General features: G+C 47.2%; 1 protein-coding gene and 1 pseudogene across 3 annotated transcripts; one reads left to right on the top strand and one right to left on the bottom strand.

Moving 5' to 3' along the window:
• Positions 1-7,098: 7,098 nt before the first annotated feature.
• Positions 7,099-9,179, bottom strand: LOC120669127 (annotated as a pseudogene).
• A 2,737-nt stretch (positions 9,180-11,916) lies between these two features.
• LOC120669904 (amino acid transporter AVT1I-like) lies at positions 11,917-17,633 on the top strand. 3 transcript variants are annotated; one of them, XM_039949801.1, is made up of 5 exons: positions 11,917-12,136; positions 12,267-15,369; positions 15,744-15,861; positions 16,001-16,608; positions 16,883-17,580. In XM_039949801.1, the coding sequence occupies exons 3-5, from the start codon at positions 15,786-15,788 to the stop codon at positions 17,396-17,398; spliced, it is 1,200 nt and encodes a 399-aa protein (XP_039805735.1). In that variant the 5' UTR covers positions 11,917-12,136; positions 12,267-15,369; positions 15,744-15,785; the 3' UTR covers positions 17,399-17,580. The 3 variants fall into 3 exon arrangements, with proteins under 3 accessions (XP_039805735.1, XP_039805734.1, XP_039805736.1); XM_039949800.1 differs by having other exon boundaries at positions 15,664-15,861; XM_039949802.1 differs by having other exon boundaries at positions 12,267-15,861; positions 16,883-17,633.
• The last annotated feature ends 676 nt before the right edge of the window (positions 17,634-18,309 follow it).

Below are 18,309 nucleotides of genomic sequence, written 5' to 3'. Positions count from 1 at the left end.
GCTGCCGCTGTCTTCAATGGCCGTACCGGATCTTATCTAGTGGTTGGAGGAGGAAAAAGAGGAGAAGCAGCCCTTTTGGTCAAGGGAAACTTGGAGATTTTTACTTGGATAATAATAATTGATGAACTTGCAAGTTTCTTGCTGGAATTTGAAACATATGCATATTCTCTGTTGATCAGTAGGAGCATCTTTTTATGTTTAACTAGTCATGATTTTTCCTTTTCCGATCGGTTTTCGAGTCACCGATCGGTTTCCTTTTCTGGCTGGCTGAAGGATCCATGCCCATTGTTGTTGGTGGTGTTGGGTAGGGACTGCATCATGCAGTGGATCTGTCTTGGTTTGTTGCTTGATGTCAAATGGCAACTAACTGGCAGCAAGTGAATCAAATACGTATGTTATGCAACGTGTATGTCACCGACCAAGTGATTGGAAAGGCATATGGGTAATCTTGACAAAGGTGATGGTGCACATGTACAGATTTCATCACCATTATTTCTATAACCAGGTGATTTTACAAGATATTTTTACCCTGGAACTCTAGAAGCTGCTGATGCAAAAATGTTGCTGACTTCATCTAGGTGCAATAAGGTGAAAGCTAAGCATGCATAAAAACATTTTCTTGTGGAGGTTGGAGGAACAAGTGGCAATTGTAATGAGTTTTCCCCTTTGCCCAGAAGCAAAGTATGGGCGCAAGTCGCAATCGGCATATAAACATGCACTCAGATTTTGGAAACCACATGTTTATATCAAGTAGTTTGAATTCTTGACATCTTCCCTTGAAAAGGAAAAGACAATCTCTCCTAAGATGTAAGAGGGGGCATAATGGCATGAGACCACCACAGAAGAGGTGTCTCTTTCTTTCTCTTCTATTATTGATTGTTGACACATAGGAAGGACGAGCACAAGAGATGACACTGCACATAGATGGCTTCACTTGAGTTATTGTCATTCCTTAATTTAGTTTCTTGTTATATCAAATTATATTGATCTTATACAAAACTAAGCCATAAAGTAGTAGTGATTGTCTAGTCGATTAGCGTAATGCCATAATAATTGCTTAAAAGGGAATCCTGATAAGGACCTACTATCAGTTTTTTTTCAGCAGCTCCATCAACCCAAAAGATAGATTTGAAAAGGAATTTTGATGAGCGAGGTTTCAAGGTGAAATAAAAAAATGATATGACTGATGACAAGGGTAACGAATTCTCGTTATTCTTCCGCACAATTATGGTTACCAATTGTAAATACATAGCATAAGAACCATCGATTTTCATTATTTTGGCACCATAATATATGTTATTCCTTTTTCCGGTTCAGATCCATACCATTTGAAATGTGTTGGTTAGATTATTTAGCACACAGCTTCTCTGTGCATAAAATTAAAGGAGAAACAAAAGCGCTATGTAAACCCCTAGAGGTTACGCTCAAGAAAAAAATATTACACTAACATCAATTGCTTTAATTTGTTGTAATAATGTTTGACAATAATCCGTCATGGCAATTAGCATGCATGGGTATGCCTGCTACCTCTAGAGCTCTTCAATTTTTCTCCTTAACTTAGGATGTACATCACCTAATTTTTTCATAACATCTTTTTAAAAGTACCAAAAATCCCTATATGCATGTGAAATGTGAGGTACAAAAAATAAAATAAATACCTAGCTACAATTTTATTATTGTTTTTGTTAGGCCAGTCTTAGTGGGAGTGTCATCGACACAGTTAACAAGATCATAAACTAGGTAATCGAACCGGAAGAGTGTTATGATGACGACACACTCTTCTCACATTCCATGACACTCTCTATCCTCTCTCTTCATAAAACCTTGTCATGTCAGCAAATTTAATGCTCATGACATTGTTACGATACTCCCACTTAAATCGCATGCAAGAGCTTAATTTAATTATGTAATTAAAGCAAGCTTGTCCATACACACCTTCCTAGCGGTACATTCCATCCAACAACCAACCAGAGGAAAGGAATCCAACCTAACTGGATGACACCTGAGTGACCCAGACCACAGTTCAAATCAAAACCGAACTCTGAAAACACTTGAGGAAGTCACCTGACAACGAGGCTACGCCCCGGCCGGCCCCCTACCGGCACTCGCCGGCCACGCAGATCCCACGCTGTTCTTGGCACCACAAGCCAACCGCCATGGCTTACTTTGTCTGCCTCCAAATGCATCATACCATCGATCAGCACTGCACGGCATGCTCTTGTACAGTGGCCATTACCGAAACCGCACAGTGCATCTAGAGCTAGCCGTCGACTTTGCTTTCTCGTCCACGGCTGTCCGGAGTTGCGCCCTCGAGCGGGCACGCTATGCAATTCACCACGGCTGAATTTTTCCGTGGCTGTGAAAAAATGCAGAAACTTTCAGAGAACTATATGCAATATACGTTGCTGCTACGGAAATACTTTTTTCAGAAAGATTACCTCCGGAAATACTCTGTCCGTTCCAAGTGCTCATGGAATCACTGATCCCGTACATCCATGTCTGAATGGCCGGAAGTGTGCACTGTGCGTGCGGAGACCTAATGAGCAATGTCGACATGCCTAATGAAGCGGATGGGACGGCGGCGGCTGCGGCGTACGCACAGTCGATCCATCGGCGAGGAAAGCTCTGAAGTTAGGCATCGCTGACCTATTAGGCCTGCTGTCAAAACAACCTTGCGACGCACCATGAATGACTGGACGTACGAAAGAGACGAGCTTGCATTGTGCGAGAGGGAGGGCATCCATCAGGAGTGCACACGCTACACGGTGAAAGATCGCCGGAGCTAGCCCGGCCCGGGCTGGTGAAGTGCCGCCTGCCCGCGCCGCAGTCGCCGTCGCCGGCGACCGCACGCGCGGACGGCCTGGCCGCGCATGCAAGGTTCGGCGAACCGGAGCCGGCGTCGGCGTGGCCGAGGATCGGATCGATCGTCACCATTCATCAGGTGCTCCGGTGGGGGCGCCCGCGCGCGTGTTTTCCAGCAGACGGCAGTATCGCGACACGACGGAGGCGTTACTATTCACCACCTGTTTCCCCCCCCCCCCCCTTTCTGTGGCCTGTGGGGGGAGAGGAGAACAACGACGGGTCGACGACGGCCGTTCTCTCGCCCGGAACGCCGCCTTTTTGCGGTCAGATTGCTGTCGTTTGGGCCTTTGGGGACGGAGGAGAAAGGGGTACAAGGCCGACAAGTACGCCAGCGCTTTCATCTTCTACTTTGCCCGATGGGATCAGACAGTCACAGATGATCCATGTGCATGTGCCCTGGGCTCGCTAGCACGATCGTGAAAATCTCGATGATAGTTTTCTTTTTTATTTTAGCGACTTCTATTGATAGATTGATGAAAACTGCTATACTTGCCATGTATTGATGGATAAGTACTCCCTCCGCCCTTCCATCCATCCTAAAAAGAATGCAACTCTTACTTGTTGAGGAGTTAAACAATTTTTAATTGGCTAAATTTATATAAAAAATTACTGATACTTATGTCCCCAAACATATTAGTATGAAAATATATTGCATGATTAATATAATTATTTTATAATATAATTAATACAATTTTAATAAATTTTGGTTAAATATGAAATCGTTGACTCCATGGGAAGGGATAGTTGCATTCTTTTTTTGGATGGAGGGAGTATCAATTTTCTGATTACGCTACCTCGTTTCTCTAATATTTGAAAGGAGAATTTTGGATTAGACATTGGCCAGCTCAACTTTGAGTTGACCAACGGCAAATATTAAGAGGATGGGGGGGATATGATCTGGCTGATTTTACTTTATGGTTAGTGGAGTATATGCCTTTTATGATAGTATTAATTGTGGCCCTACTAACGAGGGAGACTTACGATCAGATTCAGAATATGTCATCTTGACGATTCAGAAAATATTTGCTTTCCCCCTGGCTTGATGGCGAGGAAACAAATGGCCACCCCAATGCCTTTTAATCTTTCTCTGTTGTGTCAACAAGGAAAGTTTCGGGATTTCACGTGTGCTCCTCGTGGATTTGCTTCGTGTGTCCATGAAGATGTACGTAACATTCATTTTGATTTGTGCTGGTTATCCATTTGCCCGATGGGATGAGACAGTCACAGATGATCCATGTCATGAAGATGCTGAGCTCTTGGGTGCTGCTGAGCAGGAGGGGAGTAGATAAGGTCATAGGGTCCACGCGTAAATGAGTCGGAGAGAGGAGAGAAGAGAGAGAAAAGTTGAATATAAAGAGCGAGATTTGACTAGTTTGGTGGGATGTAGCTAAATATAGAGAGGGGATGTTAGCTAAATAAAAATATAGAGAGTGAAATTTAATTAGGTTTTTTGGCGATGCTCAATCTATTACTCCTCAAAACTCATCTAATTTGGATTAAATCAATTTGCGAACTGTGAAAGGATCAAATTACCCCTCACTACGAGCATGTAGCCATAACAACATTATAATTCAAGGGTAAAAAAGATATTTCTTTATTTCTATATGTGTCCCATCTAAAGTTAAGTCTATGGATCCAAATAGGTATGGACTAAAATTTAATTATCTAATATTTAATCACCTAAAGTTTAGTGCGGACCAAAATTTAATATATGTGATCGCCTAAAAAGAACGGTTGCAACCGATCCCCCAACTGAAATCGAATAGTCAACGCACACAGACACGTGTGCAGCACATGTTTGCTGGCTCCAACTTCATCTCCAAAGTCCAAAGAGACCCAGCTCTTTACACTCTCCCAAATGAGTCTGCATCTGCATGGATTGCCCCGCCCCCCCCCCCCCCCTCCCCCCCTAGCTTCGCACTACGCATGGCGAAGCTTGATGGTTGCCGTTCGTCTAATGTTTGTCAAGTGTATCTGATCAAGTCCCAAGAATGAAATAAAAAGTCGTAGCAAAACAAAACACGAAGAAAAAACACAAAGAAACGCTGAATTGGATGAGTTCTGCAAAACTCAGTGGGTCGGATTATCCGAATCAGCCAGGTTGGATAAACACACAAAAAAAAACGGATGATCCGACGCCATAAAAGAAGGGTCGGACAAACCCTCGGATGATGTACCAGAGAGCATGTCAAGATGCATCAGAAAAAGTCTTCAGGGTCGGATGATCCGACGTGTGACACTTGAAGCGTCGGAGTAATAGTCGGATAAATGATCAGAGAAGGTGTTTGGAATTTAGGGTTTGCCCTATTGCACCGGATGATCCGACGCCTGGTCACAAGAAGGCCGAGCAAAGGCGTCGGACGAATGACATCAGCAGATGATTTGAAAGTTAACGGCTACCAGGGGAATCTCAGTGGGGTCGAATGATCCGACGCCCTCCACAGAGCCATGTTGGATTATCCGACGCCTGCGCAGAAAAAGGTAATGGCTACTCAACGGCTAATCTGAATTGGTGGCCTATATAAGCGACTCTCTCTGGTCATTTGAAGGTTGCTGGAGTTCAGAGAGACCATAGACTCATTGAAGAACATCTCCAAGCCAACCAAAGAGAAAATTGATCACATCTCTAGGTTTAGAACTAGTTTAACACTTGAGTGAGTGAGTGAGTGAGTGTGCCTTGTGCCCTGGTTCTTGAGTGAACAAAAGTGTATCTCGGTGAGCCGGCCATTCTTGGAGTCTTGGTGACTCGCCGGCACGTCTTCGACCCTCCAGCTTAGTGTGGAGCGGCGACGACAAGTTTTATGCGGGGGACGGGGAGACCCCCTTCCTTGGTGGAGAAGCTACTTAGTGGAACCCGGAATCAAGGTGACCGTGGACTTCGTGTCCTTAGAATAGACTTGATTGCCGAGAAACAATACTCTTTGTGAATGCTTCAACAACATGGATGTAGGTGTGCCTTTGTGGCTAATCGAACCACGGGATAAATCCTCGTGTCACACGAGTTTGCTTTCTCTCATCCCTATTTAAGCTTCCGCATTTACTTTTTGCAATCTTGTGTGTCTTTACTTTTATAGAGTAGAATCTTGATAGGATTGGCTATAGATTGCATAACTCTTTTGGGATGATGGTTTTCACACTAGAAGAACACTAATTGCACATCTAGATAGTATGTCTTAGTTTAATTTATATGAAAATAGTTGGAGCTTGAGGTTAAGGTTTTTAGTTTGTCCAATTCACAGCATTCCTCTCTTAGGCTACGAGCACCCGATTCCTTTCACAGAGAGAAGAACGATTAATAATTTTCGAACTCGAAAAAGATCCGTTGATAAATCTAACATCATTTTTTTTTCTTTTTTTTTCATTGCCACGTGCGACGAGTAGTGCGACGAGGAGGCGCCACGTGAGCGGGGAGTGGAAGCGGGAGCAGCGGCACGTGGGAAGGCACGGCTCCTCTCCTCTCCCTCTCCGAGAATATATTGGGGTCGGGGCACGGCGCGAGTGCGGCGGGGTCGAGAGAGAGAGACGGGAGATAGATGCACGCACTGCCCCGCCCGCCCCGCCCCGGGAAATGGCCTCTCCGGAGACCTCGCCATCGGGGCAGCAGTGGCAGTGCGCGCGGCCGTGCCGTCGCGAGCTGCCCCTTCCGGTCCGATCGGCTTTGAGCCTTTGACCCGGCAGCGGCCGAGCCGGCGGTGTCCGTGTCGCGACGCCGATCGTCCGCCGGCGGGCGTCAACGAGAGGAGCCGCGGGAGGTCGCGGGCGCCATCGAGTGGCACGAGGATTCGCGCGCGCTCGGTCGCTGCGACACTGTGTCTCTCTGCACAGTACAGGGTCCGGACGATGACAGGGCAAGGGAGGAGGAGGAGGAGCTGAACGCCTGAACGGAAGGGGAAAACTGAATGAGCTTGGAATTCTGACTGTCCCAGGTCGCAGCACGCACTGAATGCTTCGACCCACTGTTCGCGACGCACTGATCGTGATCGAGGTTGTGTTTGGATCGCTCGTTCGGTCAGGATCCAACAGCTCTGCTTGGTTCACGAGCTGTTGTTGGCTCGTGCTCTCGAATAAATGAACAGACCTGTCGATGCCTTCTTTTCGATTCTCACTCTGATGAACTAGCTCGTCCCCGTGTTTCACCGTGGCAGCCGCAACGTCATGCGCTCAGCACTCACGTGTCGTGCTCGTGCTCTCGTGTCTGCAACTCTCTGCAAAGTTTCGCCGACAACGCAGCTGCTGCGCAGGCACCACCGCACCAGCGACGAAGACCGAGCCAACACCAGGAGAGAAGAGACACAGGCACTCCATTTCCCTTCATTATCAGGAAAAAAAGGGAGAGGCGGCTACAAGCCCCGGATCAACGGATGGTCAAGCCGATAAGAGCATCTCCAGTGCGGGCATGCAAATTGGGGCCTTAAAATTCCATTTACATGCTGGCCTGCAAAAAATAGGGGCCTAAATTTACTCCCAACTCCAGTGGAACAAGCAGCCCAGGACCCCATCTCTTCTTCTCCCATGGCCACGCCACGAGCTCCTCTTCGTCTTCCCCATGGCCGGCGACGTGAGCTTCTCTTCCTCCCCCATGGCGGGCGGCACAGGCTCCTCTTCCTCTTCCCCATGGCTGGCAGCACGGGCTTCTCTTCCCCCAGAGCCGCCGGCGGGCTCCTCTTCTTCTTCCCCATGGTGACAGAGTGGGCTCCTCTTCTTCCTCCCCATGGCAACGACACGAGCTCCTTTTCGTCTTCCCCATGGCGAGCGGCGTGAGCTTCTCTTCCTCCCCCATGACCGGCTGCGCAGGCTCCTCTTCCTCTTCCCCATGGCCGACAACGCGGGATCCTCTTCCTCCCCCATGGCCGGCGGCGGAGGGAGATCCACCGGCCACTCTTGCATCTCCGGCGGCCACGAGATCCACTCGCGCTCTCCCCCGGCGCGCGGTGCGCGTGGGCCGACCGCACGCTTGCGGTGGCACAGACGCACGCACTGGACAGCTCCTCGGCCGGCGGCAGCATCGCGGGGGCCTCGGCCACGGGCGGGGTCGCGGCGGGTGGCAGCGTCGCGGGCGCCTCGGCGGTACCCTCGGAGAAGAACTCCGGGTTGGACAGGACCTGGAACGTGGCGCCGCCGCCGCCGTGCGCGAGGAGGATCCGCTCCATGGCCTCGGCAGTCCTGACGGGGACGGCGGACTTCTCGACGACAATCTTGTTCTTGCCGGGGCGCGACGAGGCGGCGACCACGCGCGCCGCGCTCTCCCAGTAGGCGAGGTCGGCGGCCCGGCCGGCGCCGAGGCCCCGGGCCTTGGTGGGCGTGTTGACGGACACGAAGATGATGTCGGCGTCGGCGACGTGGCGGTCGACGTCGGCGCTGAAGGCGAGGTTGCGGCCGCGGCAGGCCCTGACGACGCCACCGGGAGGCGGTCGCTGTTCCTGGCGTCGATGCGCGGCCGGGAGACGTCAACGATGGCGACCTCGATGGACCCGCGGCGAGCACTGCCTTCCGGCCGCCCGGCCACCGCCGCGAGGAAGATGGAGCTTCCTGGCGGGCGGACGCCCGGCCGCTCGAGCAGGGGGAGGTGGGAAGGGGCTGGCACGTGGGGGGCACTGGGGCAGAGATGGGAGGCTCATATTTCTAGAGGTTTGGGGTGATAATTTGAGAGCCTATTTAAAATGGGAGTTCATTTAGGGGCCTGTTGGAGTTTGTTTTCTTCCTAAACTCTCAAAATTTAGAGTAGGAGCTAAAGTAGGGGTTTGGGCTGGAGTTGCTTTAAGAAGGAATAATATCATTCACGCACTGCTCCGCGCGATAATGCGTCGCATGGTGGCAGTGGCACAGACAGGAGCTCCCCCTGCAAGCAGTAGTAGCAGCATCGGTTGACCTGCTACAGCCAGCTGCCGGCGTGCCGCCTGTCTCTTCAGTTTTTCGTGGCGTTTCTTTCTCCTCGCACAACGCCGGGCGCTGTGCAGGAGGTGCCAGATCGGATGCATGTCTGAACCTGCACGCGCGGTGCCGTGCCCTTTTCCTTTCTTTTCTTTTCTTTTATTTTCTCTCCTCTCCTCCAAACAGTGCCGGCCTCACTCCACTGACACAGTAGCATGCGATGCATCATGTCCGGCTGCTGTCTATGGTGCTCTTGGGCATTGCATTATTGGGCTAAAAAAATACCGGATCGCGGCGACGGTTCTCCCTGTCCCGTTTCCATCATGTCTGATCGTCTCCAAAGGGGGCGGGTTGCATTGCGTGCACCCGTGCATGGCATGGGCTCTTCTTTCGGCATCATCACCGGCGACCTCCACCCACTGTGCGCTGTTCTCCGCGATCGGCATGGCTCGGCGCTGCTGGATAAGAAAAAGGAGCAGGGATATGGGGGTCTGCGTGCTTCTCCTGCAGTCGCCTCGCCGGCCGGCATGGCTTTGTGCTGGTAGGTTAGATGAGCGGATATGGGTGGGCGGGCAGCGGAATCGCGAGGTTTTTTTTTCCTTCTTTCTTTCTTTGACAAGACAAGTCCGTCTCGGCCATCAAAAAAAAAAGAGACAAGTCCGTCTCGCGCTGAATCAGCCCGTGCTGGTCGTGGGCCTGGGCTAGGAGAAGTCACCGTGAGGCCTTTTTATTTGCTTCTTGTTGTTTGCTGGACCGAGACGACCAGTGCTTGGCGTTGGGCCGTGGGCTCAGCATCCAAAAGTAAAAGGCCTTTCGAGTGCGACGAGTTGTTGCTATGTGGCCGACGGATATGGATACGGGTACGGCGGCCCATCGATCGTTGCTGCGTCATCTCGAACGTGGGCCGCCCGCGATCCAGGCTCAGCTGCGACATGTGGCCCGTCGGTAGGCCAACGAACGGGTTCTCGAACGCGGCCCCCTATTTTTTTTGAAAAAAAAATCTTTTTACCTTCCTCAACTTTGGACCGAATCTGCTTTTCCTTCTTGAACAACAAATCGTATGTTCAGCCACCTCAAACTCATAGAACCGTTCACATAACCTCCCTGAGTGGTCTGAGAGTGATGTGGCAGTGGTTTTTCTGATTTTTCTTTCCTTTTTTATTTTGACTAATTTTTTGAAAAATCACAGTAAATCACAAAAAAATCATATGATTGGGATGTAGTAAAAATTTTATGATTATCGGATCATGTACGAGTGATTTATTGATTTATCTACGTTTATCTATAGATTGGTCTAGATTTATCTAGGTTTATATAGATAAATCTATAGCTCAATCAAACATGATCCAATAATTATAAAATTTGTACTATAGCTCAATCATATAATTATTAGCCCACCATAAAAATTTCACCATAATTGGACAACAGAAATGGTATATATAAATTAATTAAAAAAAACATATATCCAAAACTATAGAAAAAAATTGTATTAAAGTATATCATATAATATATTCAATGCGTAGATCTACTTACGTGGAGTTCAATAAAATTAGATTTTCCCTTTTATGATTTTTGTGATTTACTGTGGTTTTTTAAGGATTTAGTCAAAAAAAAAAGAGAAAAACTGCTACCACGTTACCCTCAAACCGCTTAGGGAGGTTGTGTAAACAGTATTGTGTGTTTGAGAAGGCTGGACGGATGGTTTTGTTGTTCAGGAGGAAAGCAGGCAGATTCGTCCCTTGGGAGGCCTAAATGATTTTTTTTTTTTGTGCAGCGCTTGGAAGGCCTTTCGGAGTCCCGGCATTTTGTACGGGCCCTTTAGCTCTCACCACAATGCAGCCCACATCGGCCCACGCCCGCCCGCGCCCGCACCAGCCGGCGGCGGACTCTTCCTCACATTTTTCGCGTGGATAAGATCATAAGAAGGCCGGAGCCGGAGCGTTGATCCCCTCCGCCTCCGGCGGCCTTCTGGCCCTCGGATGTGTGGGGGATCGGCGTCTCCTCGCCTGGCGGTGTAGATTAGGTCCCTTTATGGGTTTGTATCCCGGCGGCGACTGCTTGGTGGATGCGGCGCTGTCTATGTGGAATAAGGTCCTCCTCGTCCCGTTCCACCTCGCCGTCTTCTGCTCCGGTGACGGCGATGGGCGTGTGAGGTGGTGTTCGACCGGATCTGGAGTTCCAGGTCTCGTCGGCTTCTGTGTAGGGACTTTTGGCCGGCTCTTGTCGGCGGCGTTGGTGTTAGCGGCGCGACGCGAGGAGGCTTGCGGGGAAGCTCTCGGGGCTGTGGCAGTCTGGTATGTCAATCTGGCTTCTCTTTCTTCCGGTCTCCGGCAGGATGGCCAGATCCAGGCCTGGGTCTGCATGGGGCGCGTCCCCGGCCGATGTTCGTCTTTGGTTTGTGTCCCGTTCGTTTCGGGAGATTTCTGCGGCTCTCTTCAAAGCCTGTGTGCGGTGGTGCTCTCCCGGGCCTGTGGATGGGGGCTGCTTGCTGCGCCTTTTTCCGGCGACTCCGTCGGTGGTGGAAGTCGGTGGAAGGCGGTGACTCCGGTGGATACAGAAGCTCCCAAGGACTTCCATGTTTTTTTCTTTTTTGGTGAGGGCCTCTGTCAAGTTTGGTTGGGGCAGCTGTCCCCCGTGTATCCTTTGCGTATGCGTTCGTATTTGTACGCGTCTATGTATGTTTTCCTTACATGGTAATATATGCAGCGCGTATTTCAAAAAAAAAAAAAAGAAGGCCGGAGCCGCCGCCGATGTCCGAGGCGCCGCCTCAATAGTCAATGTCAATCCCACCGGCGGCGGCGGCGGGGAGGTGGTGGGCCCTTGGGAAGCGACCATTTCCTAGTTGCTTTGGTGGCTACCATTCCGGCAAGGCGAGCCGCGCTCCACAGCACCAGGCTATGCAGCACGGATACGGATACGCATATCGGTATCGGAAGGATACGGATACGTGAATACGTCAAATTTCTGCAAAAGTTAAAGGCACAAAGGTGTATCGGAGTATCGGATACGGATACGCGGATACGTATCGGATACGTGATACGGGGTCGTGTTGAAGTATCGGGGTTATATAGGCGCCAGGTTCCCCTCACCGACACCGCGCTGTTGACTCGATGTGTCCTGACGCATGAGGTTATGTACTGATTTCTGACGCCCCGATTGTCGTTCCGCCTCCGTCTGCAGGTTTCGGGAGGGAAGGCCGGTCCGGGGCACCGGTGAGCGACCGCTGGCTCGGCTAGTGCTGGTGGCCGGTGATGAGTGCGCTGTACTAGCGCGGCTGTATTTGTCGGCGCAAGTCCTTGCTGAATCGTGTTGGTGATGCAAAATGTGGGTGGTCGTACGTGCAGCGAGTGCTGGTAGTGGAGACCCTTTGGTCTGCTCCAAGCACGGTCGTATCCAGCGCCCGGTTCGTGTTTCTCATGCTTTCTTTCATTCATCCTCGTTTCATTGCCGGTTTGCTGGCACGCGCAACTTTTGGTCCCGTCTTTTGATTCCCAAGAAGTCCAACAACCCCATTTGGTGTCTCCTACCTCCAGGCTCCATCATTGCGCGAGCCGCAGGAGTAAACTAGACAGTGCTGGGCTACTAGGAACTGGTACCAATTTCAAGAAAAACACACAATTGCAACGTGGGCCTTCGGATATCCTATTGATGCTTGATTGGAGTCCCAGGCACCATTGTCACTTTGAATCTTCTGATGTGTGGCCTTTTGGATCGTTAGGTTGATTGAAGTTTAGTGAGTGAAAAGATTGGCTATGGACAGCTGTGTAATCGATATCTATCGTCATCCTGGATTCTGTTCTATGAAAAAGGCACGCTGGCATGGTGCTCGATTTTCGCCATTCTGGAATTGTGCTGCAGTAAAATTCGGTGTTGACCCAGCAAGAATCTTGATCGACGAATCAAGAATGATGGGGCCTGGTGAATGATTTAGTGGATGTCATAGCTCACCCTACCTACCAATGCTTGCTGAGTATGTTAGCATCAGTGGATCTGTTCACTTTGACTTGTCCTCATGAAGGATCCTGCCAATTACATTGGACTTTGGTGGGTCAGTCATTTTCAGGATAAATCCGGATTCCTCAGATTAACTTAAATTGCACAGCCTGATTAATCTTCTTGTACAAATTCAGCAAAGAGAGCTATGATTGGGGCTGTTATTCGACGTCCACCTGCCACCAGAAACATTATGGGCCAGAATGACAGAAAGACAGCAACTTCAAGTGAAATATGATGAAGTCGTAATCCTTTTACTGTCACTCGGACTTCTGACTTCCTCAGTTCCAACTTGTGGCTTTCCTTTTGCACTCTTATGCAGGCTATACAATTTCTTGAAGCACAAAGTATTTAATGTTAGCCACATTGTATTTTATGGTAACTGGTAATGCATGCAATTTTTAGTTTTAGATATTCCATAAGTTTCTATGTATGATTTTCTTTGATCCATCCACTGGACATTGGGAATTTGAGATTGACTTTGATGTTGTCTGCTTGCTACTCCATGTTGCTTCCCCCAGTAATAATTACTTCATTCTTGGACATGACGGGGACAATGTGTACCTTTGAACGCTGTTTTCTATTAGAATATGTTTATAAAGTAATACATTTATGAGAATATGGAAGTGTTTCTAAAGACAATCTACACATAAGATTTTGTATTTCAAAACAAATATTTAAATTTAAAAGTTTGACATGACCTTGTGAGAAACAAAGTATGTGTGACTAGACACTAGATGGAGTAGGATTATAAGGATGAAAGAAGTGAGGTTATCAGGAAGAGGAGGAATACCATACAGTTTGTCCTCAGCGACTCAGGTTTCTTGATTAGTGATTTTATTTTTATTGAAGAAGTTGGTAAAGCTTCCTGTTGACTGAAGTTACTAAACCATATCACATTCCTTGCTGCTAGGCTGCATAGCCTGCGCCTAATATGTGCTGGACTTCTGATTCACTTTTCACACTTTATATGTGTAACTTTGTTTGCATAACTGTTTGTGAAATTGGTCATGTATTCACACATCACTTTATGTTTCATTGCAGGATGCACTTTTTTCTCCTTTCAATTCCCTTGCCACAGTTAAGCTTAATTAAACTTGTTTACAGTTAACTGAATTTGATTTCCTAGTGATTCTGGTTGTAGGAATTCTCCTATTGGCAAATGACAATTACCTCATATTTGGCTAGTTTCTACATGGTTCATCTTTGCCAGGCAGTGACTTGTATGCTCTAGAAAAAACAAGAATGAATTGAAAGTAAGATTTTTAAAAAAGTGTCTGTTTACCAGTGCATGTTGTGATTCAAGATGCAGCGCCACTTATCCTTTAGCTTTGTATGCTGAAGCAAATGCTTGCTTTAGGTGAAATGTTACAAAGAAGAAAGGATTGAAAACATCCAGCAGTGTCTAGTGGACTGGGGTATAAATATGAAATGGAAGTTTTAGGCATTGCTGTTTATTGAAGTGCTTTAGATCTATCAGCTTCAGACATCAGTGTAAAGTTGTACATGGTTATCTGATACTGCACTCTTTCTTTCTGTGGTCACTTTTTTATTCAAAAGTTTATGACAGAGCTGCTGTGAGGGAACGTAGAACGTGATTTCTTTTTTCTATTTGAGACTTCATGCAGGATAGCACGTCTTTTTTTCCTATGCTTTTTTTTTCTGGGGTCATGAATCTTCTAACTTTTGTGAAAGAAACTACATGGTATAATTATTTAAAGTGCTTCCGTTTGGAATCTTCCAATGTTGTGCTCTGCATAGTATCTTTGGAGATAATATATACTTGTGTAGTTGTGTGGTTTCTGCTTTATAGAAAAAAGTGGTTCCATTTTCATATCTAAAAAACTCCAGGGAGAGAGTTGCCCCCCTGATTTTCATCATTAGAAGCTTGTGCCGTGACCCGATCCTGGGCTGGCTCGGCGAACCACTTCTCTGGCGTGTTCACTGACCAGTTGCAGCGTGAGAGTGTTGGCTCCATCTTCATTTCTCTTACCTGAATAATGCACTTACTCCTAATTACTCGATATGATGCTACCAATTCACTAAATGCACGATAGGAATAGCTTAATAGAAACTGGTAATGTTTTTTAGCCTACAATTGTGATTTACTCATTTATAATAGGGCACTGGTGAGCTTTAAGCTTTTATTGGTTTCATTTGTACTATGTGTGACACACTTTTCTTCATTTGTCACAAAAAGGAGACATCACCTAGTGCGAAGTCTCCTCATCCAAATATTTATATCTTGTGCCATGATGGTTAGATTGTGAAGCTGTGCCTTCATGATTCAGCATGTATAACTAAATATTTTGATTGTTCATAACTGTGATAAATGTTTATTCCTTCTAATTTGTCTACTTGTTAAACACTGCCACTGCTTTTTCACTACGGCTAGGTTTGAATTTTCCCTGAAGTTTACACTTGACAGTGCTGGAGATTGCAACCCTTTTCTCAGCTGCTTCAGTGCAAGGGGTCTAAGATTCTGGCTACCTAGTTATGTAAACCTGATTCTGGTAAACTGCACATATGGATATATTCTGCAGTATGGTGCGCTATGACATCACATTTATATGGTGCCTGCAAGTAAGAAGATTACTTTTGACGGTCTCTTTTCCAACAAAAAGGGAAGCACTACACAAAAACGTATGTTCATTTGAGTCCTAGTTATTTATGTAACCTGGATTTATCAAGGATGCAGGAACGGCATGCAACTTTATTTGCGTTCCTGCTTTTTTGTAGCTGCCGCATGCATTTTGCATGTGCTTCCACTCCTTCCCTTCCCTCTGGCTCTGGGATATGTTTCGTTAGGTCCTGAAGCGATGATATCAATCTGTTTCACATTTTTTGTTTCTTTCATGAATCTACTTTGCCGATATGTGTAATTTCACTCAATGCCTTTTCTTTTTTGCTTTATTTTCATCTCTTTTCTGGGCATAGACATCCACTTATTGTCACACGGCACTACCACTGTGGTGATAATGTCCCAACATCATGCACCACACTTCTTTAAAACCCAGGGCTGATGTGCATCCTCTAGTCGAGGCCACTAGGAGTTTCTGATGGAGGACAACACTCCTCCAAAGTTTGGGACAGGCTTCTTCAAAACTTGCTTCAATGGAGTTAATGCTCTCTCAGGTTTCTAGTTTCTTCTGTTCTGCCTGTCTTTTGCAAACTTGATATGCGAAGAAGTGATGGTATCGCAGTTTCACATATGGTTGTCCATGTTTCCTTATTGAGCTAGCTATTTCTCTGAATATTTTTTGTTTGTTTGCAGGGGTTGGGATATTATCCATTCCATATGCATTGTCTCAAGGAGGATGGCTGAGCTTACTCATTTTCATGACCATAGCAATCATCTGTTTCTATACTGGTATTCTCCTGCAGAGATGCATAGACTCAAGCTCGCTTGTTAAGACCTATCCTGATATTGGTGAGCTAGCTTTTGGCCGGAAAGGAAAAATCATAGTAGCAATATTCTTGTACCTGGAGCTGTATCTTGTTTCCATTGATTTCTTGATATTAGAAGGTGACAACTTGGAGAAATTATTTCCAAATGCCAACTTCCATGTTGCTAGTCTCAAGATTGGAAGCAAACAAGGGTTTGTGTTGATCTTCAGCCTGCTGGTTTTACCAACAACATGGCTTCGGACCTTGAACATGCTTGCATATGTTGCTATTGGCGGAGTCATGGCATCTGTCATTCTAATCGCCTCTGTTCTGTGGGTTGGAGTGTTTGATGGTGTCTGTTTTCATGAGAAAGGTGTGACTGTCAACTGGTCTGGTATGCCAACTGCTATGAGCTTATACGCGTTCTGTTTCAGCGGCCATGCTGTTTTTCCCATGATATACACTGGCATGAGAAACAGAAAAACGTTCCCCACAGTAAGTAAAGTAGATGTCCTTTCTCCAATATCTTTTGTTAATTCTATCATGAATTCAGATAAATACTATTGTTATAAAGTACTGTTTCATAGAACTACAAATCATTTTTCGGTTCCCAACAATTGTAAGTAAAATGAAATTGGAATCTCTGCACTGAGGCAGAAAAAAAAACATCTTTATGTAGATTGCCCAGTTCTGGCAAGCTGTAAGTTTGTCAAACTTCCTGTTACATATAAAGCTACAATAGTGACAACATTACCTCTTACAATTTCAGGTGTTGCTCATCTGCTTCACGATCTGCACTCTTAGCTATGGGCTAACAGGCATCATTGGATACTTGATGTACGGGGAATCATTAAATTCCCAGGTGACTCTCAACCTTCCATCAAAACGTTTTGCCTCCAATATCGCGATCTACACGACGCTGATCAACCCTTTCACCAAGTTCGCGCTGCTAATCACTCCAATAGCAGAGGCTATCGAGGATACCCTTCACGTTGGCAAGAACAGGACCGTCAGTGTCTTGATCAGGACCGCCCTGGTCGTCAGCACGACCATCGTAGCACTTGTGGTGCCGTTCTTCGCCTATGTTGTCGCGCTTACGGGCTCGTTCCTCAGCAGCACAGTCACCATGTTGCTGCCCTGTGCCTGCTACCTGAAGATCAGCTCAAGGACCTCCAAGAATCTGAGGTTGGAGCTGGTAGCTTGCCTGGGTATTATCATGATTGGGGCGGGAGTGATTGTGGTCGGCACATATTACTCACTGAAGCAGATTGTTCATAGCTTTTGAGTCATGAGAGAGCACACTGAGCACCGTATATGTAAATGAACTATATTGTAACCTACCCTAGTAGCAGCACATCTGTAGCCTAGTGCTCTCACCCTGATAAGATAGCTCATGAAATTAGTTGCATATGCAACCAAAAAATAAACTGCAGATAAGAGGATCTGTGATGTGGGATTGGATTCGTATAATTTGTCAAGGGACAGCTCGTATCAGCTGCAACTGCAGTGTTGTTCATAGATTTTATTTGGGCATTTTACGATCGTCAGTTCAACACGGAATGCTTCAACTCCGGTGGTTCCCTCGTTTTCAAAAAGTTTGTATTTAAAAACTCTGGTGTTTCGCGGTTCACATTCACTCTACAGAACTACTTGATGCTCTTAGCTCATGACAGGAGGATGCTATAAATTTGAAACTTTGGAAAGCTTACGTGAGATATACGAGCGAGTAAGATAACAAAGGAAGCGATTGCAATTTGCAAGGATATGGGAAGGGGTCAGCAGATACCAAAGGTAGCGTTTGCAATCGTGCAACTGCAAGGGACCGAGGAAAGGCGCCGCCGTGGGCCCTTCTCCACCGATTGCTTTGTGCGTGCGCCGCCATCGAGTGGGCCGGCTGGCCCGGCTGAGCATGGAGTCGCGGCGTTTATTGGCAAGCGCATTGCGGGTGGGCGTGCAGTGGAGCGCGCGCTGGTAGTGGAGGCCTTTTCGTCAATCCAACAAGATGGCATCTCCATGCCTTGGTCGCACGCCACGCTCAACTTTTGGTTTATATTCTTTTCTCTTGTTGCAAAGTTTTGGTTTTCTTTTTATCATGCGGCCTGATGGGTTAATTAGTTTTATTTTTGATGAATGGTCACGGGGGAGCATCCCGAGGCCCAAGATCGCCATCTACGCCACCCTACTGAACCCTCTGAC

This window comes from Panicum virgatum, chromosome 4N (assembly GCF_016808335.1).
Source record: "Panicum virgatum strain AP13 chromosome 4N, P.virgatum_v5, whole genome shotgun sequence".
Classification (NCBI taxonomy): domain Eukaryota; kingdom Viridiplantae; phylum Streptophyta; class Magnoliopsida; order Poales; family Poaceae; genus Panicum; species Panicum virgatum.
The sequence above is the reverse complement of the archived record's forward strand: the minus strand, read 5'-3'. Positions and strand labels throughout refer to the sequence as shown.